The sequence below is a fragment of the Trifolium pratense genome, linkage group LG1 (genome assembly GCF_020283565.1).
Source record: "Trifolium pratense cultivar HEN17-A07 linkage group LG1, ARS_RC_1.1, whole genome shotgun sequence".
Lineage (NCBI taxonomy): Eukaryota > Viridiplantae > Streptophyta > Magnoliopsida > Fabales > Fabaceae > Trifolium > Trifolium pratense.
In genome coordinates, this window is record NC_060059.1 from 17,257,805 (window position 1) to 17,285,467 (window position 27,663).

At 31.3% G+C, this 27,663-nt stretch overlaps 3 protein-coding genes across 4 annotated transcripts; 2 read left to right on the plus strand and 1 right to left on the minus strand.

Moving 5' to 3' along the window:
- Positions 1-6,613: 6,613 nt before the first annotated feature.
- Positions 6,614-8,056, plus strand: LOC123902380 (protein LIGHT-DEPENDENT SHORT HYPOCOTYLS 4-like). 2 transcript variants are annotated; one of them, XM_045952086.1, is made up of 2 exons: positions 6,614-7,450; positions 7,801-8,056. In XM_045952086.1, the coding sequence occupies exon 1, from the start codon at positions 6,857-6,859 to the stop codon at positions 7,445-7,447; it is 591 nt and encodes a 196-aa protein (XP_045808042.1). In that variant the 5' UTR covers positions 6,614-6,856; the 3' UTR covers positions 7,448-7,450; positions 7,801-8,056. The 2 variants fall into 2 exon arrangements, with proteins under 2 accessions (XP_045808042.1, XP_045808041.1); XM_045952085.1 differs by having other exon boundaries at positions 6,615-7,446; positions 7,798-8,056.
- Positions 8,057-15,950: 7,894 nt separating this feature from the next.
- On the plus strand, positions 15,951-22,414 carry LOC123902378 (beta-glucosidase 44-like). Its single transcript, XM_045952083.1, has 11 exons — positions 15,951-16,347; positions 17,959-18,017; positions 19,152-19,227; positions 19,312-19,383; positions 19,627-19,714; positions 19,853-20,105; positions 20,330-20,445; positions 20,805-21,022; positions 21,481-21,512; positions 21,605-21,707; positions 21,852-22,414. Exons 1-11 carry the CDS (start codon positions 16,092-16,094, stop codon positions 22,124-22,126), a joined length of 1,548 nt encoding a protein of 515 aa, XP_045808039.1. The 5' UTR covers positions 15,951-16,091; the 3' UTR covers positions 22,127-22,414.
- A 236-nt stretch (positions 22,415-22,650) lies between these two features.
- On the minus strand, positions 22,651-27,346 carry LOC123902377 (exonuclease 1). The gene is made up of 12 exons (XM_045952082.1): positions 27,241-27,346; positions 27,089-27,125; positions 26,808-26,982; positions 26,644-26,722; positions 26,118-26,162; positions 25,873-26,022; positions 25,634-25,748; positions 25,378-25,478; positions 24,984-25,081; positions 24,795-24,887; positions 24,043-24,260; positions 22,651-23,409 (listed from the first exon to the last, which is right to left on the minus strand). Exons 1-12 carry the CDS (start codon positions 27,316-27,318, stop codon positions 22,841-22,843), a joined length of 1,758 nt encoding a protein of 585 aa, XP_045808038.1. The 5' UTR covers positions 27,319-27,346; the 3' UTR covers positions 22,651-22,840.
- Positions 27,347-27,663: the final 317 nt, after the last annotated feature.

The following is a 27,663-nucleotide window of genomic DNA, read 5'->3' on the forward strand; positions in this document are numbered from 1 at the left end:
CAAAATAATAAAGGTGAAAATAAACTACCAAAGAAATAAGATGGAAATAAATAACACATTTTATACGGGGATTTTTTTTTTTAAGCAAGCTAAACTTATTTCATTTCATCAATGATAACAGAGGAAATACAACTAGGAGGATGATAAAAAGTAGTGGGGCTAGACTGAAATACAGACGCTATGGTTAGATTGTGAGCGATTCTATTAGCTTGTTGCCGGATAAATGCTATGTTGTAATTAGCATTAGCGGAGAGAATAGACTTACAAGTTGACAAAAGAGTACCTAGTTCATAGAATCATATTCTCATATTTATAATCATTAGTAATTGCATTAACTACCGTTTGACAATCACTTTCAAAGATGACCCTCTCAAAACCATTTGTCATAGCAATTAACAAGACATGTTTCAAAGCAGAGGCTTCACATTCAGTTGGTGATACTTCAAAAGGGAAAACCATGGTGTGAGCTTGAACAAGAGAACCATGATTGTCACGGAAGCAGATATCAATACCAAATTTACCTTCACTAGTGAAAAGAGCACCTTTTACATTGCATTTGAGCCAATTTTCTTCCGGATGTTCCTGTTAGAAAAATATGACATAGAAAAATAAGAGAAATTATTTCGCCATCACAGGTAAATTACCCGATGCAGTTGGTCTCATAATTAATACCCTCCATGATACAACAGTCACATCTTGCTAGCACCGCATGTCTTAGCAATGTCTCGTAGAACTACTTTTAGATGCTCAAGGAAACTTATTTTAATATTTACACACATGGTTTATTTTCTCTATATATCCACTTGTGTTCCTCCTTCTTCTTGGTATCTTTCTTATATATACACAAGGCATTGGATACTCTCAAAAACATTAAGGTTGCAACCATTAAATCCTAGTTATTAGGATTGTAATTGTAATAAACATAAAACGTTACAAAGTTAAAAGTCATTAACCGAAAACCCACCCTTTTAAATAGGAATGGACCAACAATATTTGATGACTAATTCAATGATAAATTAATAATATAATAATTAACTTTAAAATAAATTATATATGAAAATATCCAACAGTTCCCACATTTGCACTTGAGATGGCGATTGTGATGCAACAAGGATAGAACAACACCAATCACAATCTCTTATCAAGTATGTAGCGAGCCTGCAGGTTGTGATTATGGAGGGCTGTTTTTTTTTTTTAATTAGCCTAGTTAGACTTTAATTATATATATCACACTGGTTAATATTCTCCTTACAAAATTCACACTAAGATTGAAAACTTATATTATATTGTATATTTTATTCACGTAAATTTTACATGATCTAAATTTATTTAACATGTTATCATCTTCATCAAAAGTAACGGTATTTAATAAAAATATATGTAACTTTAATTTTAATGTGTCTCAATAATATATTAAATAATTTTAGAATGATTAATTTTTTCATGAATCCGATGATATAAAAAGAGATTGATTTTGTTGTTATAAACGGTTATATTTGCCTTTTTATAAATTTCGGTAGAGTGATTAAGGTTTTGTTTGCGACTTGAGTTTTAAGAACATTGCAAGGACTTCAGAGGGTTGCGGTGATTTTCGAATGGTAGCAGCACCAACTAATGGTGGTTTCACAAATGTCATAAATCCTAGCGTCGGCATGCATGCCAAAATGGAAATGGATTCCCTGCAGTTACTATTTGACTGCAGGTGAATCTCAGCCATCCATCTTTAAATCTGAACCCATCAAAACTTAATCTAAAGGTGTGCAAAACATGACTGCATGAATGCATGGATATTTTGACTGCACTGAATCCTGGTCCATGCCAAAATACATTGCAAAAGTTCAACGCATGTCTAATCAGCCACAATACTTCTCGTCATCGCCACCTACCTCATGCTCCTTAGATTTTGTCCTTGATTTCTATTTGGAAGTGTTGCAAGCTTCCTTCTCTTTATCTTCCATATATTACCCAGTAAAACATACAACCATTCAGACAAACAGGTATCTTTTCATAATTCAAACCAAGTTTCGTAATCGTTTTCTTCGCTATTCATAAAATGAACTTGGAATCTTTACATATCCGAATGCATCTTGCAAGAGTTATAAAATCATTGTCGTGGCCTTTGTTACTCATTCCACACAAGCATTTGATATGATACAACTTCACCAAAAAAGTCAACATTGAATATTTTGTACACTCTTCTTACAAATGTTATTTCCCCTCTTTTGCTAATTCATAAAACTCTTTTCCTTCATTCCTTTCTTGAGTGGCGTTCGAGGTCACATTTTCATGTCTTTCAAATATCAATATTTGATTCAACTAGAACTTTTACCCATGCCGGTACATGGGTCTAATTAGGTGTAATATGTAACAATAAAAAATAAAATACAAAAATTTTAAGAGCATTTTCAATAAGAGTGGTATAGGGAATTTCATTGACTAATTATTCTATATTTGTTTATGTGCTTATTTTATATTTTATATATTTTTTAAATAATTTTTGAACCTCATCGTTTTGTTTACTTATTAAAAAAAATTGTTGATAACTAAAGGTTAAAAAATTGATGATAATTAAAGGTTAAAAAAAAAAATTAAAGACGTAATCAAGAACATAAACTTAAGTAGACATCCATAAATAAATAAAAATTGTGATTAATTCCGCCGTTCAAATTTATTGAAAACAGGGTTAACATATTAGGATTCCTAAATTCTTTCATAATTGAAGTACATGTTTTAGCGGTTGAAAGGTTTTATTGTAAGTAAGAGATGCAGGTTCGATGACAAATCTGTATATTTTTAATATAAAGCTGCAATAAAAAGAAAGAGAAAATGAGGGGAAAAAAATTTGGTTTAGGGTTAGCTTATGTTAGCAAGCTTATAATATAAGAGATTATCGGTTTTTAATTGTTTAAATTGTGCAATAAAAATTGATGGTGCTTAATTGTCGTATGAAATCTTTCCTATGAAAGTTGATGCACTTTGTGGACATAATTTAAATCACAATTGGTCTGCTAGTGCATATTATATCAATTGATCATCGGTTAATATTAAATCTGCAATATTAAAAACAAAATAATGAATGTGATTAGTGACATGACTATGGTTGTGTTTGGTTGTATTGCAAAAAAATTGATTTAGTAGAATTGAGTTTGATAATAACTTTCCAAATTACACGTGATAATAACTTTCCAAATCTCACATGATAATTATTCTCTAAATTTATGATCCGGTAGAAAAAAATCATTGATCAGGAAAGACATAAAAATATTTCGTGATGAATAATATAGTCAACAATAATTTTGATATGATATATTTTTAAAATTGATGGTGCTTATCAATTATTACACATAATTTTAATCACAATTGGTATACTTGTCATAATTGTTGGAAATATTGTCTTGCATTGAAGGGTTGTGGGTTCGAATCCTAGTCAAGACAAAATTGTATTATTTTTTAATAAAAATTGCAAGATAAAATGGAGGGAAAACAGAGAAAACAAATTAGGGTTTAGAGTTTGCTTGTGTATACAAGCTTATAATATAAAAGATAGGCATGGTTCCTCTGAACTCCAGAACCACCATTAATTAATAATGTTCTAGATAGGAATCTTCAACATTGTAGTGAAAGGGATGACAAACAAATGGTTGGGCTCAAACCCCCAAAACACACTGAAATTGAAATAGCAACGACGGTTGGTTATAAGTGTAAAAATTAAAATTAGAGATCGATATATTATATGAATTAAAACACACTTACTTGACAACTTTATCATCATTACCACTTACCAGAAGCGTTAATATCGAAAACATCGATGTATTAGACAAGGTCTTCCTCCGCTATATATTATATGAATTAGAACACACTTACTTGACAACTTTATCATCGTTACCACATACCAGAAGCGTCAATATATCGAAAACATCGATGTATTAGACAATGTCTTTCTCCGCCTAATCACATGCTCCGGGATTTGAGGTTCTCAATGGGGCAAACAACAAACGAGCACGAGCGTATAGCCAGAATGAAGACTTATTATTCACGTGACGACAAAGGGGACTTAGCCTATCGATCTATTTATAAAATAACAACCTTAGTCATACTGCCCATCATACACTAGAGGTTGGACCTGCACTTTATTTCTACACAAATCAGAATTAGTGTCCAAAGCTCATTATTTTTTATCACAATCATCGGGTCTAAGCATCATCAAATGGATCGCAACAACATTAACCCATTTTTATTAAAACTAAAACCCACAATTGGTTGCAGCCCACAAAATATTAGAAAATATTTTAACATCCTCCCACTTGGACAAAATCAATAGTGTATATTTAATTTGAAGAAAATATTTTGAAAACGACTCTTGAGTTGATAACATATTTTAACGTGGCCACAAATTTTTTTTTATTCTTTTTTTGATTCGTGGGTGTTCCAATTTTCCCTACCTTTCGAATACACTCTCATATGAATTATTGGATTTTAATTTTAAAATAGTGCAATCTTTGTGTTGCTAAAAAAAATCTATGTGGGTCACATAAAATTTTACTTTATGCTTTGTTTTTTTTGGATATAGTACGATCTTGTAATTATTTTTAAATGCAAGTTTCTCCAAAGAGCATAGAAGAAGATTGGTACTTTCTTTATGGCTAGTACTTACATTATTAACCATTGTCTCTCGCAACTATAAAAGGAGAAGCAACTTCTCTCTTTTAAAGGCTGTTACGTTCATTTTATATAACATAATTTTTCTTTTCTTTTTTACACCAAAAGATTAATTCTTTTTTCAAACTTTTTGTGTAAATATATTGTCATAAAACAAGTAATTAGCTTACAATTTCGGCAAGGGAACAATATTCATTTCCAAATATCTATTTTTATTTTATCAATGTCCACATTGTACAGCCATTTTGTTAGGAATGAAATTAATATGTTTTTGAAAGGGATTTTTTTTAACAGCAAAAAGTTTATTGGTTTTGGTTCACATTATCTCTATTTCTTAATTTTTGTTCATAGGTCGTATAGAGATCAATTCTTTTTATTGATTTTTTATTGGTGTAATAATCATTTAGCTTGTTTTAATAGCTTCTAAAGTGTGATTCAAGAATTGTAAGGGGTACTCCTTATAATTCAGTATTTAATTATAAAATAAAAACATCAAAAAGTGTATTGTATTAATAAATAGATTTAATTGCACTTTTAATCCTTTTATTTTATCAAACTCACAAAAATAATCTCCCTATTTTAAAATTGAACTTTTTGGTCCCTCTATTTTTATATTTGTTACAATTTTAGTCTCGGATCATATTTTTCCTCTTAAAATGGTAATTTTTGACGTCTTAAAACTTGATTTTTCCTCTCTAAAAGGGAAATGTTATTTCGTCAATATACATTTCATCTAGGCCGAGTCTAGAACAATATTAATATTAGTGTTATGACGAGGATAGTGAAATAAAATTTTCAACTTCTTAATATTAATCCCTCTTACCGGTCTTTAACTCCATCACATGTCAACCATCAAGCCAACTTCGACTTCTTACAAATAAAGAAAACTACATTACAAGATGAATAAATTAAATTAAATTTCATAATTGTGTTGAATAAATAGTTCAATGCTAAAAATTAAGATTAATATTTTAAAAAATTGTATTGAAATGAACTGATGAAACTTTTGTGACATAGGTCAATTACTTCAACCCATTTAACTTTCAAATCTATCATTGAACCAGTTAATTCTCTATTAAACTATTCAGTTGGACTTTTTTTTTGCTTATCTCTTGCGTCCCAAAATATCCTCAGAATTTAATGGTGTGTTTAGTTTTAGGGAAAGAAGAATACGAAAATCTCATTGAATTGATTTGATTTCCATATGAAATTTTCGTATTTTTCTTTTTTCCTTCTTTCTTTCCTTCAAATTAAACACACCCTTAATTCTTGAGTTGGTAGCAAAAGCCAAAAACATCTAAAGAGATACCAACTCTCTAATACTAGTACAAATTTAGTCATTGTTTCCATCAAGCTATAAAAACTCCAACTAAGACATACTATTCCTAGTACTTAATAGTATTATTCATAGTTCAGTGTATTCAACTACAATAAATCCATGATCCATCTCTCCTAATAAATTAACAATCTGCCAATAATAAAAAGTGATTTTGATAATTGAAATTTGAAATCATGATAATCTGAAATAACAAATCATATCTAGGGATTAACACTTCTTTTAAAAGTAACAATCTAATGATGGTAAGTTTACAAGCCCTACTGTCTACTCATATGCAACTATATATATAGTTGATGATCCCATTATATTCCTGTCAGACAAGAAAGGGCAAATAAGTCATTTCCTAAAAGGAGTTGTCAATCAACCAAACAGAGAGAACCTGCAAAAAAAATTATAAATATTTTATTTTACCCCCACCCCATTAACTTTATATGTCTGCATCAATCATCTCTCACACAGTACTCATTTTCAAATATTCAACCTATTTCCATTTCCACAAAAAACCCTAAAGTCTAAACCACTGCTCCTTTCTCAATTTGATAGGGTCAAATTAAAGCAACACAAATTTTCCATATAAAAAGAAAACACTGCCAATTACCAAAAATGGATTTTTGCAAAAAAGTACCTAACATCACTACTTACTATTACTATTATGTTTTCAAGTATTCTAGGAGTTATCAAAAAACCAAAAGAATTCAAAGGTGTAGCTATATAGCCTTGTAGGAAAATAGTCTTCACTCTCTCTTAACTGTTCTTTTACCCTTTCTCTCTCTCTCTCTCTCTCTCTCTCTCTAAACATAGTCTTCTTCAATAAAAAGTCTTTGAGTGAGTTCAATCAAGATCCAATCTAGTTTAGTCATGAATTCACTTGAAGAATTCAACTCATCATCAAATAATAGAGAAAAAAACATCATCAACTTCACCAACACAAACCCAGAAGAAAAAAACCTAACAAATTTCACGTCGTTAACTTCATCTTCTTCATCAGCACCACCGGCATCAAGTACTTTGAGCCGTTATGAGAATCAAAAAAGACGCGACTGGAACACTTTCGGACAATATCTCCGAAACCATCGACCTCCATTATCGCTTTCGCGTTGTAGTGGAGCACATGTTCTTGAATTTTTAAGGTATTTAGATCAGTTTGGAAAAACTAAGGTTCATTCACAGATTTGTCCATTTTTTGGTCATCCAAATCCACCTGCACCTTGTCCTTGTCCTTTAAGACAAGCTTGGGGAAGTCTTGATGCATTGATTGGGAGATTGAGAGCTGCTTTTGAAGAAAATGGTGGGAAACCTGAAGATAACCCTTTTGGCGCTCGTGCTGTTCGACTTTTTCTTCGTGAAGTTAGGGATTCTCAGTCTAAAGCTAGAGGGATTAGTTATGAGAAAAAGAAGCGTAAACGTCCTCCACAGCAGCAGCCACCACCACCATCAAATGCTACTTAGTTAGTAAGCAATCATATATTATTATTATTATGCTCTCATATTTAGCATGATTTATAGTTGTTTTAATCATTGATCTTAATTAATATGCAAACTATAGTAGTACCCGTGTATATTTAGATTAACGGTGAGTTTGTCAGAATCAATCTGACCAAAGTTATAATTACACTTTGTAGTTTCGGTAAAATTTTGTAGGTTCAATTAATACAGATATACAGTAATTTTGTCAAACTCGCTAACACGATGATTTTTTTTGAAACTACATGGAACAACTTTCTTCAAAATTAACTATCATTCCAAATAGGTTATTAATATTTTAATTTTAATTTTAATTTTTCTATATATTTATGCAGAAGTTGTGGAATGTGGTTTGAGATTGAGTGACTGTTGGGAAGGATACTCTTTGGAATTGGATTAATCTAAAAAGAAGACACTCTTGGTAGAATGAAATGGCTTTGTGAACAATGCCAAACTTGTAATAAAATGTACCTAGCTATCTTTGGAATTGGATTAAGATGTTGCATGACAAAAATAATATATGGATTTGAATGTCATGTTTTCATGTGTTTCCTTGGATGAGGTAGGTAAAGTAAGGTGCAGTTTCCTCTTTGATGCTCATTGCTACAAATAATATATGCATGTTTTAATTTTATGTCTTAATATATGGCTTAAACGTATGAGCTTGTTGTTTCATGATAAGATAAAATATTTCACTCTTTAATTAATTAGAACCATGTGTGACCTAGAATTTCATCTTTATTGTTTTTGACTATTTTTTTGGCTAGTAAAAATTGAGTTTATACTTATGTCTAGACCTTTTGTATGAAAGAATGTGTCATGGTTCCATTTATAAAAAAAAGGAAAGAAAAGAACGTGTGATAGTATACTATTAAAATCATTGTTACATCTTTGGTGGAACCGATAGAGTATGGTGGGGTGTGGAGTTGGGTTTCTTGAGATCTGGTTGGTCGGGGTCTCTTGTGTTTGTCCTTCTTCGTGGTTGATCATTGTCTCCTTTTCTGAGAGTTTTCAGATCTTGTATCTAGAGGTTAGAGGTATTTAGTTTTTTTTTTTTTTGTGTGTCTTTGGGTTTGCATGTGTTTTTTCTAGATAATCGTATGTGGAATGTACTCCTGATACCTCTTTTTTCTGTTTTTTATTGTACTATTTTCGTTTTGTTTTGGTATAAGTACTATTTTCGTATTTATTAATAAATTATTATTTTGCCATTCAAAAAAAAAATGATACATCGATCTTGGTGAATATTCAATATGGTGATCAAGTTTGTCAGAGTCATTCTGAATTATCATGATTTTGCAAAAGTTATACTTTGAAGATGTTTGGTTTAGCGGGGGGCAAGGAATCTCATGTCCCGATTACCATTTGTTGTGATTTTAATAAAGCTCCGAATAGTAGCTTTTGGCTCTTTCGGGGTAGGTCTAGGTTTAAACTATGTTTAGCTATGGTCTAATGTTATGTTGGGTGGTTCGTTTAGAAGTCTTACAATTAATGATTATATATTTTCTCTTAAAAGAGACTGTGATCGTTAAACAATTGGTGAATAGGATAAAGTTTTCTTCGTAAAAATGATTTTTAAGTAAGACTTTAAGCTAGTATAATAGATTTTTTACGTTGACCAGAGTTGACCAGTCTTAGTTTAGTTTGTTGGTTGACCTTTCCTTGTTGCTTTGCAATGTGGTGTTTTCTTCTTATTTTCTCCCACTTTGTTTGGTAGGAGAGGAGTTTTGGTTTGTCGGTGGTTTTCTTATAGTTGTTTTTTTCTATTTTCTTTTGCTTGTTGTTTTTATTTGGTTTTTCGCTTTATATTTGTTAAGAAGTCCCACATCGGTTGCGAGATGGCCTGACTAAGTGTTTATATACTAGAGGCAATCCTCACCTTACAAGCCGGTTTTGTAAGGATGAGTTAGGCCCAATACCCATTTCTAAGATGGTATCAGAGCCTCTATGACTAAGTGGTCTAGAGTTCGATCCCCGCTCCCCTCACTTTCTAATTAAAAAGTGAAATTTAAGCATATGGTAGGTGGGCCTATGCATTATCCACACTTCAAGCCCAAGTGGGCTCTTGCGTGAGGGGGCGTGTTAGAAATAATATAAAACCATTGATATGGCTCTATCCTAACACCTTAAGGTTTTGGGATAATCGGTTATTTGACAGTTATTAATATATATTTCGTCTTTAAAAGAATAGTTTCGATCAAATTTACGATGAGACAGTATTCCACTACAAATACAACATACTTTTGCGTTAGTTTTGATTGGCGTTTTCTCGTGCAAACTCACATGTTGAGAGCCTTTCTACTGTAAAAATTAGAAGCATCTGTAACTTTTGCATAAACGTAGGTTTTCAATGCAATTTTATTTTTTTAAACTTCATCCAAACACATACTCCCTCTAGTCCTAATCATAAGAGAACTTTTACTTTTTAGATTCATTAGAATGCTAATGTATTCTAGTCCTTAAGGACACATATTAAGATATCCCAATATAGAAACTCAACATTTAATGATACAAGAAATTAAATGCTTCAAAAGTTAAAATGTACAAATTAACATTTAATAATTTCTATTTTTGATTCTTTAATATGTGTCTTAAAGACATATGTTAACATTCTCCAAACTATAATATAGTCCAAATATAATCGTTTCTCAATGAATCTAAAAAATAAAAATTCTATTATAATTACTTTAGAAGTTTTTGTAAAAATTAAGGTAGTTTAGGATTATGACAAAATCCATATCAAACTCTCACTTATTTCCATTGTGAAGATGGGTAAGTATGTTTTGGAAAACCAAATCACTGATTTCCATTGTGAATGTGTCTAGCATTGCCATTATGGTAGCTGCTAGGCCTTTGTGTCCTTTATGTTCTGTTAGTTTCAGTGATTTCGTGTAGTTTACTTTAGTTAATTACTAGTATAAGCTATAGTTAGATTAGATATATATATAGACTGTGTGTGATGAGTTGATATGATATGATGCTTCAAAACGTGAAGAATCAAAAGGCAGCAAAGTACTAATGCCTTGAAGTTTGAGCTGTAGTTGTTGGTTGGTGGTGCTATTTGTTTTCTTTTGGTCAAATTATGCCTCAAACTGGGTGCTGCCAATACACCACACACAAACTGTTTAGGGAAAAGTAACTTCTATTTAAGCTAAAAGACAAATTTAAATAGGGGTTTCTTTGAATCATAAGATTTGTGATACTATTTATGAAATTTTATGAAAATAAGTTTTTTTTTTGTTACAAGAGATTACTCCCTAACAAAAACTATTCCTTAAGTATCAATGAGGAGGGGCAAATACAAGTCCGTCAGAGGTGTACCTAAGATCACAAGGACAAGAAGTGAGTCTGAGTTAACTCCCATCTTGGCCAAACAATCCGCACAAGTGTTCCCCTCTCGAAGGGTATGGTTAATCACCACATTCCGATCTTTAACAAAAGTTGAATACTCTGAATCTCATCCGTGAATCTATGATATGGGGACACACCATCTTTAATCAACATAACAACTTGCAAGAAATCAAAAAAGCAAACTATATGTTTGAAGCCATTCTCCCAACATAATTGCAGCCCCGAAGCACAACTATTATCTCTGCAAATCACACACTTACTTGTGCTGCACCACCATAAAAGCCTTTGATAAAAGTTCCCGCAGTATCACTAATAAGTCCACCAAAATCTGTTGTTTGTGGTGCTTCTAAGAGGCTTCCATCAACATTAAAACACACAGTCCCTTCACACGAGCGAGACCAATCGACAAGACGTTCTAACGCCGAACGGAAAGAAGCCAACCCCTGTGTACCTACAAAGCTTATAACATATATAAAAATAATTCATAAGCATATCAAAACAGTTTATAACATATATAAAAATAATTTATCTTTATAATATTTTTTACTATAAAAATAATTTATACAACAAATAAACTGTTTATCTTTATCCAAACAAGTCTTGGGTCCATTTTAAAAACACTAGTTCTAAGTTTTCTTTAAAAACACTGTCCATCTTAAATAATATTCGAAAGACACTAGTTCTAAGTTTTCTTTAAAAAATGATGGTTTCTCTCCCAACCCCCCTCAATTCTTTTCTACCCCCCAAAAATCCAAATTTGCCCCTTGCGGTTTGAAACATTTTTGCCAAAAAACTTCGGTTCGTATTCACCGAAGCCAAATATTAGACCATTTCGGTAACTGCAAACCGAACATTAGCGTTTTCGGTACACAAAAACGAACGTCAGCTTGTTCGGTATCTGCGAACCGAAATGTCCTAGATTTCGGTACGTTGGTCGCTGGAATTAGGTCATTTTCGGTAGAAGTTTACCGAAATAATTGTTTCGGTACCTGCGAACCGAAATGTCCCAGATTTCGGTAAGTGGTTACCGAAATTTATCAGCATGTCAGCTTATTTCGGTTCGTATAAACCGCAGTACCCCAGGGGCAAAAACGGAAATTCAGGGGGTAGAAAAGAATTGAGGGGGGTTGAGAGAGAAAACATTTTAAAAAATACTCTAAAATCCACATGATGATAATTGTATATGCAGTACGGTATCGCCGGTAATTGGTTACCTTTGATCCTTTAGGAATGGAAAACAAAGATGTAAAGGAATTTTATTGGTTTGACATGCGGTTGTTTGGGTCCTATATAGCGGACGCGTATTGATAGAATTTTCAATGCAAAATCTCTAGCAGTGGACGACATTTTTTACAGGATATAACATATGTCTCGTGGAAATGGTTGTTGGCGAAGAAGTTGATTACGCCATGTTTACTTTATAAATGGTGTGTCAACCTTGTGGATTGTATATATACTCCATTAATTTTAATTTTGGGTTTTGGTATAGCGCTTTTAATAGGATAAAATTTGTGCTGTTCAAAAAAAAAAAAAAGATAAAATTTGTGTTCTTATTTTGTCTTGGGTAGAATATTACCTGTATTTCTCCTATGTTAGTGGATAGATACCTCTTGTACTTTTCCTTATTATTGTTGGAGTTGATTGCAATGTAAGTTTCACATTGCTAATGAAGGAAAAAATGTCAAAGAAATTATATTGGAGAAGTCTCCCATTGTTCAATGCTATATATAGAGACTTCGAGTTCCTTGTTTCAACACACCAAGTAGTAGTATCTGTAAACACTTTAAGTTTATATATATGTGTGCCTGTTTTTATCTTCTGCCTTTGTTTTAGAGTATTGCGATGTAGTTCAAATATTTGCTTTGAAGAGTGTGAGTCTACTAGGGTTATGGGGTGGTTGACAATGAAGTCTATGTGTTGTAACAATTTTCGCATAGTGATTATTATCTGGTTGTCGGTTTAGACAACGACCGTGTTTTTTTCTCCAGTTTTGAAATTTAATGTGTTCTTTTATTTTCTCTATATATCTGTTTTCCCAACATATATATATATACACACACACCGGCGTAACATTTGAGTAATGTTACACCGTCCAATAACGCTTTAACAAATACAAATTTTACAAAATCCACCGTTGGATTGAAAGCTTATATTGTATAGATCATCTATGTTGAATTGTATAAAAATCTAAAATCGTTCGATATGTTATTGAGATCGGTGAAGATTAATGGTTTATGCATTTTTATTGAATATCGTTAATCTTGATCTATCTCAAAAACATATCGAACGATTTTAGATTTTTATACAATTCAACATAGATGATCTATACAATATAAGCTTTCAATCCAACGGTGAATTTTGTAAAATTTGTATTCGTTAAAGCGTTATTGGACGGTGTAACATTACTCAAATATTACGCCGGTGTGTGTGTATATATATATATATATATCATATTTTTCCGTTAAAAAAGAAAGAAAGAGGGATATATGAATATGGTTCAAAAACAAAATCTTACTTTATTTGGTAAGTTTAGTGAAATATTACAACTGATTTTTATTTTTATCATTTAAATTTATATTTTTACTAAAAATAGTAAAGACCCAACCGTATATTATAGTATATTTTTGGACTTTCTTCCAATATTAAAAATGACCCGCATGAAAACACGACAAATTCTTTTAAAAAAATTATCTATTGTATTTAAATTGTAAATAACATAGAAGACAAAAAATTAATCAAAAACTAATTAATTTAACTAGATGATTCATACAGATGCCCTACGTGTGGTGACATGTTTCCCTCTTCAATTATAATAAAATTTAAAGGGTGTGTGTGTGACAGAATTATATATTATTGGTTGTCTATATATAGTGTGGGTTTGTGTGGCAAATCATATTTGCATAGGGACAAACTTACTTCTTTGCCTAATTCATGTTAGATGAATCTCAATTTAACTGGGAAAAGTGAGTTTGGACCAAAACTCCTCTAATTTAGAGGGAGAATGGATTAGTCATGATATATGCACACCCACTATTGATGACTAGAATTCATAGCTTCTCTTCCCGCCCAACCCAACTCTCTTTTCCTTTCGAAAATTCAATTTTGGCCTTGAAAAAAAAATTGAAACGCGTTTTTAAAGTTTTTCTAGTTCAAATTTAAGAAAAATTTGAAAAACACATTTTAAAGGGCAAAAAAGAAAATCCAAGAAGGAAAAAAGAAACGTGAAAGGTGGAAAGAGAAAGCTATCGAAATATGCATACGATGATTTAAATTTAAAGTGATCTTTTATATAAAAAAGAAATCTTGACTTTGTATTTGAAAATTACTTTTTTGAGAGTCCGCTTGTTTTCATTTGAACCAAAACTTTCATTTGGGCTTTTGAAACTTTCTTGTAAGTGTTATATTTTTTTACGCCCCCCCTCCCCCACCCTACACATCCTCTAAAATAAACCTCTCGCTCCTTATTATAAGAGTTTAACCAAACTAGAACTATGACCCATGCGGTGCATGGGTCTAATTAGATGTAATATGTAACAATAAAAAATAAAATACAAAAATTCTAAGAGTAGTATAGGGAATTTCATGGACTAATTATTCTATATTTGTTTATGTGCTTATTTTATATTTTTTAAATAATTTTGGAATCCCATCGTTTTGTTTACTTGTTAAAAAAAATTGTTGATAACTAAAGGTTAAAAAATTGATGATAATTAAAGGTTAAAAAAAAATTAAAGACATAATCAAAAACATAAACTTAAGTAGACATCCATAAATAAATAAAAATTGTGATTAATTCCGCCGTTTAAATTTATTGAAAACAGGGTTAACATATTAGAATTTCTAAATTCTTTCATAATTGAAGCACATGTTTTAGCGGTTGAAAGGTTTTATTGTAAGTAAGAGATGCAGGTTCGATGACAAATCTGCATTTTTTTAATATAAAGCTTCAATAAAAAGAAAGAGAAAATAAGAGGGGGAAAAATTTGGTTTAGGATTAGCTTATGTTAGCAAGCTTATAATATAAGAGATTATCGGTTTTTAATTGTTTAAATTGTGCAATGAAAATTGATGGTGCTTAATTGTCGTATGAAATTTTTCCTATGAAAGTTGATGGAGCTTAACACTTTGTGGACATAATTTAAATCACAATTGGTCTGCTAGCTAGTGCATATTGTATCAATTGATCATCGGTTAATATTAAATCTGCAATGTTAAAATCAAAATAATGAATGTGATTAGTGACATAACTATGGTTGTGTTTGGTTATATTGCAAAAAAAAAATTAATTTAGCAGGATTGAGTTTGATAATAACTTTTCAAATTACACGTGATAATAACTTTCCAAATCTCACATGATAATTATTCTCTAAATTTATGATCCGGTAGAAAAAAAATCATTGATCAGGAAAGACATAAAAATATTTCGTGATGAATAATATAGTCAACAATAATTTTGATATGATATACTTTTAAAATTGATGGTGCTTATCAATTATTGCACATAATTTTAATCACAATTGGTATATTTGGTATAGTGGTTGGAAATATTGTCTTGCACTGAAGGGTTGTGGGTTCGAATCCTAGTCAAGACAAAATTATATTATTTTTTTATAAAAATTGCAAGATAAAATGGAGGGAAAATAAAGAAACAAATTAGGGTTTAGAGTTTGCTTGTGTATACAAGCTTATAATATAAAAGATACTGTATTTGATGAGACTTCGTAAAATAAAATAAAAAATAATGAGACATATTTGAATGGTTTACAAATAGTTGAACACATTTACACCAGCCTCTATTTGATATAATTAGCAAATCGATGCTGCCATGCATCAATAATCGGAATAGGTGGATGAAAATCTTGTTTGAGATATCGAATTTCCTTACTACATGAATGCGCGATATAACATTTACACGCTCGGGATCGAATTTTATAACTACATGCATGAATGCGCGATATAACATATAAATTTTTACACTTTTTAAACCACTCGGTCGATATCGAGCTTATCAAAAAAAAAAAAAAAAAACTCATGGAATTGAAGTACACGTATGTTCACATAGCGGTCCCTTTGATTTATGACATGCTGCCAAAGGGACATTTAAAATTTATTTCTAATTCTAATTATAGTCTTTTGATGGGGCAAAATTGAAATTTTACACAAACATGTTGGCCTATAAAACCAACATCACTCATGTCCTAACATTATCTCCACAATTTACAGACACACACAAAAATAGTGTCAGTGTTTCACTTGACTATAGTGTTGTTGTTTGAAAATGGTGATGTTGGATTCACAACATCATGAATGTTCCTATTTCATGTTTTTGTTGTTCTTCTTAGTTGTTGTTGTTGGGTCAGTTAATGGAGTTGAAGTGGCTGAAACGGTGCATTTGGATACTGGAGGGTTGAGTAGAGAAGTGTTTCCCAAAGGGTTTGTGTTTGGTGTTGCAACTTCTGCTTATCAAGTTGAGGGTATGGCCCATAAAGAGGGTCGGGGTCCTAGTATTTGGGATGTTTTCATCAAAAAACCTGGTTTGTGTTTCTTACCCAATCTTACTCTTAATTCATTCAAAAATTATACCATTATTTTTTATTTTTTTTAGTTCACTTTCAGTTTTCTTGTTTTAGACAAATGTTTTTATTATATTGTACTAACTTGTAAGTAAGAAAAACATGTTTGTAACGCTTTTTCAATTGGAGTTTTTTTGTAAATGAGAAAAAGTGGTAAGAAGATGACTCCACTGAAAGTGAGAGACTAGCTAGATTTTGCAACATTTCCACCCAAAAATAAATTCTCTAACATAAAGTGCAAATATCCATCTCAAGAATCTCAATTTATAATTTTTAGTAAAAATTAAATAAATTACTCTCTCTATTCTTAATTATAAACAAAAATGAACTTTTCAAATTCATTCAAAATTAATGTATCTAGTTTATAATATAGAACAAATACATTAGTTATTCAGGTAAATTCTAATATGGATCATGGTGGACCAGTCATGAATAACATTATAACAAATACGAATTTTACAAAATCCATCGTTGGATTGAAAGTTTATATCATATAGATCATCCATAAAAAAATTTAGAAAAATTGAAAATCATTTGATATGTTATTGAAACACATCAAGATTAACGGTTTATTAAATAACGTAAATCTTGATGGGTCTCAATAACATATCAAATGATTTTCAAAAAATTTTAAAAAATTTATGGATGATCTATACGATATAAACTTTCAATCCAACAGTGAATTTCGTAAAATTCATATTCAGTAAATCATTTGTCCACGATGGACCACTTGTGAAGGTGGTCCACCATAACATTACCCTAGTTATTCAATTAATCTGAAAAATTGACTTTAATAAGGGTGGAGAGAGTACAATTTAAAGGTATTTAAACGAACTAATAATTTAATATTTATTCACTTTTTTTCTTGGTGAAATTAATAAAAAGCATAATTTTTTGTTGTTAAAAAATAATAATCATATAATAGTTTTAAATAAAATCTATCAATCTTACTTAATTTGTAGTCGAACTCTCGATTAACCGACTACTTCCTTAAAAAATTAAGGGTTAATATAAAAAATATATATTAACCACTTTTTGTCGGAAAAAGAGAAACTATTAAATTATTAAGATGGAAAGTGCACATCTTTATAAAGTAGGAATCTCCTTTTTCTTTTCTTGCGAAAACAATGATAGATGATTGAGATACTTTTTTTTTTTTAATATTACCTCCATTCTGTTTTTTTTTCGACACAATATTACCTCCATTCTTAAAAATAAACAAAAAAACCCATTTGAAACATTTTATTATAGATTCTTTTCAAATTTTAAAGTGCATTAATTTATTTAAGCATTTTTGCTTCTTTTTTTTGGTCTTAAACGAAGTAGTAATTCACTGAAATTAAACTCACATAATTGTGAGATTCCGAGTTCGAACCCGAGCCACGACATCCGACCTAATAATTTTGACATTTTTTACTAGTTGAGTTAGGATTTATGGAACTGCATCTTTTCTTTTTAGTTCTACATTATATAATCCCATAGATTAAAGTTGAGATTAAATTGGTATAGCTTTTTTAAAAAAAAAATTGTGAAATACTGTATTTAATAGTTTATTGTTTCTATTCATAACAGGGATTGTCGCAAATAATGGCACAGGAGATGTTTCTGTTGATCAATATCATCGCTACAAAGTGAGTGCCTGAAATTTATTTAAGTTACTTAAAAATCCTGGAGTATGAATCTTACAATTTGTGGCTGGAAACATAAAGTTTTCCTTAAAGTATTATGGCTGCGTTTGTTTTAGCTTTAAATTCATCTTTAGTGTCAATTTTGGTGGTGAGTCCGTGCAAAAAAATTCTGACATTAAATGGAGTCCTCGTAAGTGTGTGGTATGATTGGTCTCATTGGATTAGTTAGTATTCGAACTGGATACTGAGTTTAAGAAAAAATGATTTTTATGAAAAGTTATTTAAAATAGCTTTTTTTTAGAATTTTGTTTTGAAATTTTATGATTAAAAAAAAATTGTACCAAAATAATGAAATACTTTTTGACTAAATGAAATACTTAAAACTACATTTTTTTATTTTCACCACCTGTATTCACTATCCAGTACAGTAGACCGCCTAATTTAGTTCGGGGATCAGTTTACATCTTAAGAGAAGCTATTTAAATCAATTTTTCATATGAAACTTTTATTAAAAAAATTCTTTTGTTTTTTTTTTTTTTGACAAAAAAAACAACTAAAACGCACCCTATACAAGGTGGACAACGGGTTGAGTAGGGCAGGTTTTCACCAGAGTAATCCATGGTTGCAATAATGAAGCCCAGTCCTTTTTCAAGGTTCGATTTTTATGGGTTTGGATTGGTGGTTTGACCGGTCGGTTAATTCGGTTTTGAACCAAACTAATTTTGTTTACATAAACCGAAGAAAAACATGTTTAAATTTTTATCATCAAGAGTCGAGATATCTACCAATGATACAAAATAAAACTTAAACAGCAAAACAACAAAAACACAAAGAAAATAAATTGAGATAAGAGAAAAAAATATGATAGTGTAAATGTGTAATGATGATGAACAAAAAAGATGAGATAGAAGAAGAAATATTGAGTTTGTGTTGCTAGAGGTAAAACCCATTTATTATGCATTGGTTGGTTCACAATTTTCTACTAAGGCTATTTGTAAAGAAGAAAAAGAAACTTTGTATGTAGTTTTACCAATTGAATTATGGACTGTCTTTTACTGAACTTATTTTGTTAAGATTACATCTATAGTTGTTGATGAACCTTCATAATTAAGAGATCAAGTGTGTTTCATTTGACAGGAAGATATAGATCTCATGGCAAACCTAAATTTTGATGCTTACCGGTTCTCAATCTCATGGTCCAGAATATTTCCAAGTAATTCAAACATTACATATTTGATCAAAACAAGATGAAGAAAATTTATAACTCAATTTATAATCGATTAAACTGTTGATGCAGATGGAACTGGCAAAGTAAATTGGAAAGGTGTAGCATACTACAACAGATTGATTGATTACATGCTAGAAAAGGGTAATATCTTTTATGTAACATAGTCTATAAATAATAGTTTTATTGTTTTGAAACAGCATATATAGTAGAATAATAAACTCATTCTCAAAGAACAAAAACACTCGTTACTTGAAAACTGTTATATCATCGATCATTAGTTGGTTCAGTGGTGATTGACGCTGAAGGAAAAAAAAAGAAACATGACTCCTATATTGACATAGTGTTAGAAATGTTAATTGCTTAATGTTTTGTTTTATGTTGCAGGCATTACTCCTTATGCAAATCTCTATCATTATGACCTTCCTTTAGCTCTTGAGTTGAAGTACAACGGATTATTGAGCCGAAATGTTGTGTAAGTACTAAAATACCCTTAATAACTTATGTCAAAAATATTTTCAATAATATAACGGTTATATGTTCCTAATATGTTAACACTCTAATTATGATCAACAAGGATTTGATGAATGATGAAAGTTTTAAAATTACACAGGAAAGACTTTGCGGATTATGCAGATTTCTGTTTCAAGACATTTGGAGACAGAGTTAAGAACTGGATGACCTTCAATGAACCAAGAGTTGTTGCTGCTCTTGGTTATGATAATGGCTTTTTTGCCCCTGGAAGATGTTCAAAAGAATATGGAAATTGTACAGCTGGAAATTCAGGAACAGAGCCTTACATTGTAGCTCACAATTTGATTTTGTCACATGCCTCTGCTGTTCAAAGATACAGAGAGAAGTACCAAGTAATATTTACTATTTTGAGTCTTTTAAGATTAATTATATGTTTGAATTTCCAGTGAGTTTGTCAGAATCACCACGTGTTGTCATAAATTTGGCAAAGTTACGCAGATCACGCTGTTCAACTGTGATTTTGTCAGACTCATTGTGAATCCGAACATGTGTCAGTGGTTGATTCTCTTTGATGTTATTATGCTGTGGTGATGGTTGTGGTTGTGGTTTTCTTTAGGAAAAGCAAAAGGGTAGGATTGGAATTTTGTTAGATTTTGTTTGGTACGAGCCTCTTACAAGATCAAAGGCTGATAACTATGCTGCTCAAAGAGCTAGAGACTTTCATATTGGATGGTAAATATCTTTAGTTTATGCTAATTGAAACTCATCCAATGCATTTCCATATGAAATGTTTGTGATGTTTGCCAACTAAACATCACAAACAATGCCATAAGAATTGTAACTAAGTTTTATCTTGTTTATTTCGGATTTGGATTGCATGCAGTCATGCAGTTAGGGAAGATCTGGTCGTCTGATTAAAGTAGTTATACAATTTGATTAAATCTTCTTTTAGTTCTTTATATCTCAACAGTTCGATCTTAATCGAACGGCCAAATCCTTCCTGAGTGTATGACTGCATGCAGTTTTGACTGCATGCAATCCGGGCCGGCCGTTTATTTCAGAGTGTGTATTTAAGGTGTTTAATTTCACAGGTTCATTCATCCCATTGTTTATGGTGAGTATCCAAAAACTTTGCAAAATATTGTTGGGAATAGACTCCCAAAGTTCACTAAGGAAGAAGTGAAAATTGTGAAGGGATCCATTGATTTTGTTGGTATCAATCAATATACTACATACTACATGTATGATCCTCATCAATCAAAACCAAAAGTCCCTGGCTATCAGACAGATTGGAATGCAGGGTTTGCTTGTAAGATAATGAATGCTTTTCTGTTTTTTTTTTTAAATGGCCTATTGGCTAGAAATTCCACTCTTAAAGTGGATAAGTGGGATGATCGGGGTTCAAACCCGGCCCCCTGCATATATAATGCAATGTCCTGCCACCTGAGCTAAGCTCACGGGAATATCATGAATGCTTTCTAATGTAGCATATTTAAAAATATTAAATAAACGATTAGTACAGTCTCTAATGTAACGCTCATTCTCCGATTTAGTCTTTAAAATATGTCATGTTAGTCCCTAACATCTTAATTGCAGGATTAAATTAATGAATTTTGTATATTTTAGGGACTACTTATTATATTTATATATTTTAAGAATTAAATTGGAGAAAAGGTGATACTTTGGAGAATAATTAATGGTTTATTTTAGAAGTACTTTTCTTGTTAATTTCATCACTGACATTGATTTTCTTGTTGAACATTGAAGATGCTAAGAATGGAGTACCTATTGGACCAAGGGTAATTTTGAAAATAGTGAAAGTTAATTAATCATGATGATAATATTAGTGCAAAAATCATGCAATTACTTATTTATAAGTGATACTTTGCAGGCATATTCTTATTGGCTTTACAATGTACCATGGGGTTTGTACAAAGCAATAATCTACATCAAGGAGCATTATGGAAATCCACCTGTGATCTTATCTGAAAATGGTAACACTTGAGGCTAGTTTTTAAGCTTGGTTTGAATGATTTCTACTCTATGACATGAATATTTCTTCTTCTTTCTTTAACTTGAAAAGAAGTATGAAATTTGGCTTTGGTATCATGTAACATTATATATTTAATGATTTGTAGGCATGGATGATCCGGGTAATGTAACATTTGCCAAGGGATTGCATGACACCACAAGAATAAACTATTACAAAGGCTATTTAACTCAACTAAAGAAATCTATTGATGATGGAGCAAATGTGATTGGATACCATGCATGGTCTTTGCTTGATAACTTTGAATGGAGATTAGGGTACACATCAAGGTTTGGTATTGTCTATGTTGACTTCAAGACTCTCAAGAGAACCCCTAAGATGTCAGCATATTGGTTCAAGCAGCTACTCACTAAAAAGAAGTAAATAGTTGAGTTGAAAAGCTTATGTTTAGTATCACGGTGGATTTGGCGAAATTACAGTAAGACACTGTAATTTTATAAAAATTACATAATTGTAACTTTTGTAAAACCACAGTTGATTATGGTGATTTCAACAAAGTGATACCAAACATTCAGTAAGTTTCTAATTGTAGTAGTGAATAATGTTTGTGGTTTTGGATAAATAAAAAGGCCTCTCTTTGGTCTTGCAATTGTAATAATCATGTTACTTGAATAGTACGAGTCTTGGAATAAAATGATCTTTTAAATAAAACATCATGAGTTTAGATTCAAAACCTTTTCAGAAAAGATTCTCAAATAAATGAAACAAACATCCTCTTTCAACATTGTTTAGCTGCTACTGTTAACCCTGTGTACATCTGTTTAAAAGATTTTGGAGAAAGTGGAGAAAAAAGTTATATCTTCCAATGGCTTGTGAAGTAACATAGACATCAGACACGACATTGATATACTAACACAAATATCAATAATAATTCACAAAAATGAAAGTTATTAAATATAGTCACATGTATTGGTTTCATGTCAGTGTTTGACACACTTTCAATCTGAAGTGTCGGTGTTATATATTTAGTGCTACACACGTGACCAGTTAGCTCATTTTCGCAGATTATGAATGACTTGAGAAAAATACATTAAATTCTAAATAGGATACAACAAAATTCATGAGCATATTGAATGATTACACTCTTGAAAAGAAATTCAAAATAGTTCTAATATTACTCCCTTTTTTCTTGGAGTTACTTATCTTGGATTTCTTTTCACTTCCACCACTTCCTTTCAAATCATTATTCCTAATCTTAGACTTTACACTTTCTTGTGACTCCATATTCAAGCATAAAGCATCACAATTTTCCACTTCAGTCACTCCTGAAACTTGTTCATCACTAGCTTCTACTTTATCCAAGCAAACATTCTCAAATTTCCTTTTCCTTGACAAATTGTTAGACCCTTTTTCTTGGATGTTATTTGGTGACATGTAATCATCAAGATCAATAGAAATTTCTTCAACACTGCTTACATTAGAAATTTCTTCAACTGTTTCATCTTTCTGAAAGAAATTTAATTTCTCCTCCTCCTCCTCCTCAACATGTTTTCTTATCCTAAAAGGGTTGTTGTCAGGAACCTTCAAAGGAGTTTTATCACATGTAATGGTCTTTTTTATTGTTTCGTTTGTTTTCAATGGCATGATTAGTTTCTGAAGTGCCGATGCTTCATTTGAATACTTATCTTTATCTGAAAGCGTTGTAACTGCAGATAAAGAAAAATGTATATGACAGTGTAAATATACAATGTTAGAAAAATAGTGTAAATATCCAAATTAATCTTTGAAATTGCAGGGTTGTAACAACCTAGTCCGCCATATATCAATATTCCAAAATGATCTCTGAAATTGCAAAAGATTAATCAACTTTATGGATCTGTTGTCAAAAGCATCGCTAACACTAGTCACTTAGTTTCAAATTCATCCCCAATATTACCAACTTAATGTTGTTCTAGTCCTTGTGAATCCTACAGAGGGATGATTTGACTAAATTATTGCAGTTTTAAGGATCATTTTGGAGTATCGATACTGAGGGACTAGATTAATACAGTCCTACAATTTCAAGGACCAATTTCGCATTTACTCTAGAAAAGTATGCATAAAGTCGATAATGTACTTCACAAAGAATTTAACTTTTATGCAACGACAAGATGGAAAAAATTAAGTAGACATTCAATCATATCTCACCATGTAAATATTTGTAGAAATACTTTAGAAAAGAATGTTCTGACATGACCTCAGTGTAAAAAATGATTGAACATCTATGTAAAACTATTTATCAAATTATTAAGCAAAATTATAAGTACTAACGCAATGCATCTCCAATTTATATGACTTGCCTGTACAATTTTCATTGAAGTTCTGAGAGCCAAAGACTGAAAAACAATTTTCCTGTTTAAATGGTCCTGGAACTTCACTTTTCCTGAGTTGACCAATGGATTTAGGATCAATAGGGAGTAAAGGAAGTCTAGAACACTCAGACTCGTCAAAGGCTTCCTTAGTTGATGGATTCAAGTTTCCTTCAGCTATTGATTTGACTATAGTTGAGGGAATTTCTCTAGTTACATTTGAATTTGGTTAAGGAAAAAAAGTAATCACATGTTCAACAATCATGCAGATTAAAATTGATAACATGTAAGCCCATTTGGGTTGACTATTTGAGCTTATCTACTGAAATAAACACTTGTGAGACTATTTAGGGAAGCTTATGGAAATAGCTTATGACTGTGTCCATAAGCTGGTTTCAGCATATTTCATAAGCTCTTTGACATAGCTTATGAAAACAGCTTATAGCCTATAAGAAAATAATTTGACTTTATTTTATCTTTTGTTGTAGAAACAGCTCATGTTTAAACACTTATATGATAAGCACTATAAGCGCTTAGTTAAGTTGTTTATAATAATAAAAACAGGATCATAATCTAAGTGCAAGTGCCAAATCATGTTAAATATGCAGAACTCTAGATAAACATGATCACAAATAGTGTTTAATAGATGTAACAAATGCAGGTTTAGAAGAGTGACAAAGATGGAAAATTTAAGAAAAGTTATTAGCCTAAAAATGGTGACAAATTCAATAAATCAAGGATACGGTCCCAAAAAATCAAGGTTTTCGTTAAGTGACTCCAGAAAATTTTCCGGAAGAGGCTTCATGTGCTTGAGTTCTTTGGTATTGATATCATATCTACACAAAAATTTCAGAAGAATAGGAAACATAATCATTGAAAAGAATAATAAATACTCAATATAAAAACCAGAAATAGTTTTAGCATATTAGTACATTCGAGCATGCTGAAAGACCGCAAGTGCATCATTGAAGGATTTGGCGTAATCTTCTGGCATTTGATCGCCTTTCTCAAACTTAAGAACAGATAAGATCTGTAAAGAACTGATATTAGTCAGAATGACTTTGACACAACATTAGCTACAACTTGTATCAGTTTGAACTTTAAGATTCTATGTGATAATAAGCATTTACTACTTTCTAGTATACATCAATAATGAATGTCACCTATGAAACGGCAATCATGTAATGTTTGTACCATGTGTGCATGTGTGTGGATAGGAAAGACCTTCTATAATTTTAGAATCATTGATTAATCTTGTATTCTAAGTGAATTCATTTTCACAAGTAATCAACGATAGTGGTTATTAGCAGAGAAGAAGATACTTACACGATCGATATTCTGATACTTCGAAACAAGGGCATGAGCTCGAGCAACACCAATGCCAGGAACAGATGAAAGAAAATCACAGCCAGCTAAAACACACATACCTAAAATGAGGAAAAAACGTTTTTTCAACTGTACATTGCAAATGAATTTTGTGCAGAAAATTTTTGCAGCATTCTAATTTTTCATACTTTCAAAAGACAAACATGCATATTTTTAAGCACAAATTGTTGCATTCAACAAACAACAAGAAAATTACCTGTGAAAAGTTTCATATCGAAATTCCGAAATGAAGGTTTACAAGATACAGCAGAAAAAACTTTCTCTAACTCTATTCTTTCGCCATTTCCCTCACGATCCATCTTAAAGATAACCTGTTCTAAACAATGGCGGATTACAATCCAAAACACGGGACTTCTATGTAATTGAAAGGTAAAATAGAACAATGAAAACAGTAAACCTCAACGCACAAGATCATAGTTTCAGAGAAGTTCTTACAGCTGGACAACCATACGCTATCAGATCACTATCTTCTGTGATCACTGCTGCAATGCCGCCCTTTTCAGTTTCAAGGTTGGACAAGTATGCTAGCTGAGCATCTGCTTCATATGGAGCTACAACAAACTCAATGTTCTCGGATTTCAAAGTCTGCAACACAACAGCATGTACAATTTATTCTAGAGTATATATTACTTAAAGATTGTTAGTATTTCTCAAAATTATATGTTTACAGCATAGCATACCTGAATTAGTTTATGTGCCATAACAGGAGTAATATTCACTGCTCTCTGCACACAAAAGTATGGAAAATGCTTCAATATACTTTGCTTCATAGGCATAAGCACCATCATATAAGATAAAAAGTACAATAAACTTTTGTCATCTTACCTCCTGGATAAACACTTGTAAGACTGTTTAGGAGAGCTTATGGAAACCATTTTCAACTTATTTTCATAAGCTCTTCAAGATAGCTCATTAAGACAGCTTATATGAAAACAATTGGACTTTGTTTTATCTTTTGTTATAGGAATAACTTATACAGAAGCACTTGTATAATAAGCGCTTATGTTATAAGTGTTTAATTAAACTGTTTATCCAAACATGGCCAAAGAAATTATAGAAATTGGCATCATTATACATTTCTTTCTATTGACTAGTCATAACTATTCTAATAAAGCCTAAGATTCATCTAATTTGGATGGCATGCAATGCAATAACATTCTTGGAGCATTAATCAGCATAAGCAAAAACTGAAAAAATACTTCTAACCTGAAAGAGCTCAGAAGCAGCATTAACATTCCCTTCTTTGAGCTTATTCATCGCCAACTCACGATAAGTATATCTTTTTCTAAAACAACCAAATCAAACAAACATCATAAATTGAAAATTTTGATTCAAAGCCAAAAATCTTGAAAAGAAAAATAAAAACATACTTGTTCCTCTCTTTCTCAGTTGCTGCTTTGCAAGGAACATTGCCACCATCAAAAACAACAACAGGTGTCACTTTATAGTACCGAAGCAAATTCACTCTATGCATAAAGTATTCAATATACCGCAATTTCCTTTCACTATCAGAATCAAGACAAAGCTCCATACTACATGAATAAGCTAAAAAATAAATAAAATGTCAAATAAAATAAAATAACTCTTGAAATTGAAATAACAACATAATTAGTGGATTTCAAAACTTGTACAAAATCAAATTTTTACTCACCCCCTTTATGAAGCCATGAATATGCATCAATACCCACCTGCATATTTTGCGAAATGAATGAGAATGAGCTATGAAAATGAAAAATGGAACACAACCCAGATAAAATTTGGAAGTAAAAATGAAAACTTTGAATGAATTTAGTTGATTCTTACCCGTTTGCCAGCGTAGTTCTTGATGTGAATGGGTTCAACATAAGGTTTCATGAATCTGAGAAGATCTTTGATACCCATTTGCAATGTTCGTAGGTTTTTGTTTCTGGGTTTTTAATTTTTAACTTTTATTCGATTTTTTTTTTTATATTATTATAGAGACAGAAAATGGCGGGAAAAGCGGTAATGGCGAAATAAAACGAGGTAATGAGGAAACTGTTTCGAGATTTTGGGTATTTCATTAAAAATGTCAGTGAGTTAATTTGAAATTTTAATACTGTAGTATGTTTGGAAGAGATAATTATAATGGTTAAATAAGTTTTTGATATAGCAAACGTTAGTTGGTTTAGTGATGATCGACACTGAACTTGGTAGGGAGGACCACGGTTCGATCTCCGCAACTACGATCAGAAGGGGGCTGGAACC

Bases quoted from the DNA above. Each gene is read 5' to 3' on its own strand.
- LOC123902378 (XM_045952083.1), top strand. From the start codon at position 16,092: ATGGTGATGTTGGATTCACAACATCATGAATGTTCCTATTTCATGTTT. The intron at 19,715-19,852 runs GTAAGTACTAAA...AAAATTACACAG, and splicing joins TTATTGAGCCGAAATGTTGT to GAAAGACTTTGCGGATTATG. The intron at 20,446-20,804 runs GTAAATATCTTT...TTAATTTCACAG, and splicing joins AGAGACTTTCATATTGGATG to GTTCATTCATCCCATTGTTT.
- LOC123902377 (XM_045952082.1), bottom strand. From the start codon at position 27,318: ATGGGTATCAAAGATCTTCTCAGATTCATGAAACCTTATGTTGAACCC. The intron at 25,479-25,633 runs GTAATTTTCTTG...TCCTCATTTTAG, and splicing joins CGATATGAAACTTTTCACAG to GTATGTGTGTTTTAGCTGGC. The intron at 23,410-24,042 runs GCAAGTCATATA...CTTTATCTGCAG, and splicing joins CTTCAATGAAAATTGTACAG to TTACAACGCTTTCAGATAAA.
- LOC123902380 (XM_045952086.1), top strand. From the start codon at position 6,857: ATGAATTCACTTGAAGAATTCAACTCATCATCAAATAATAGAGAAAAA.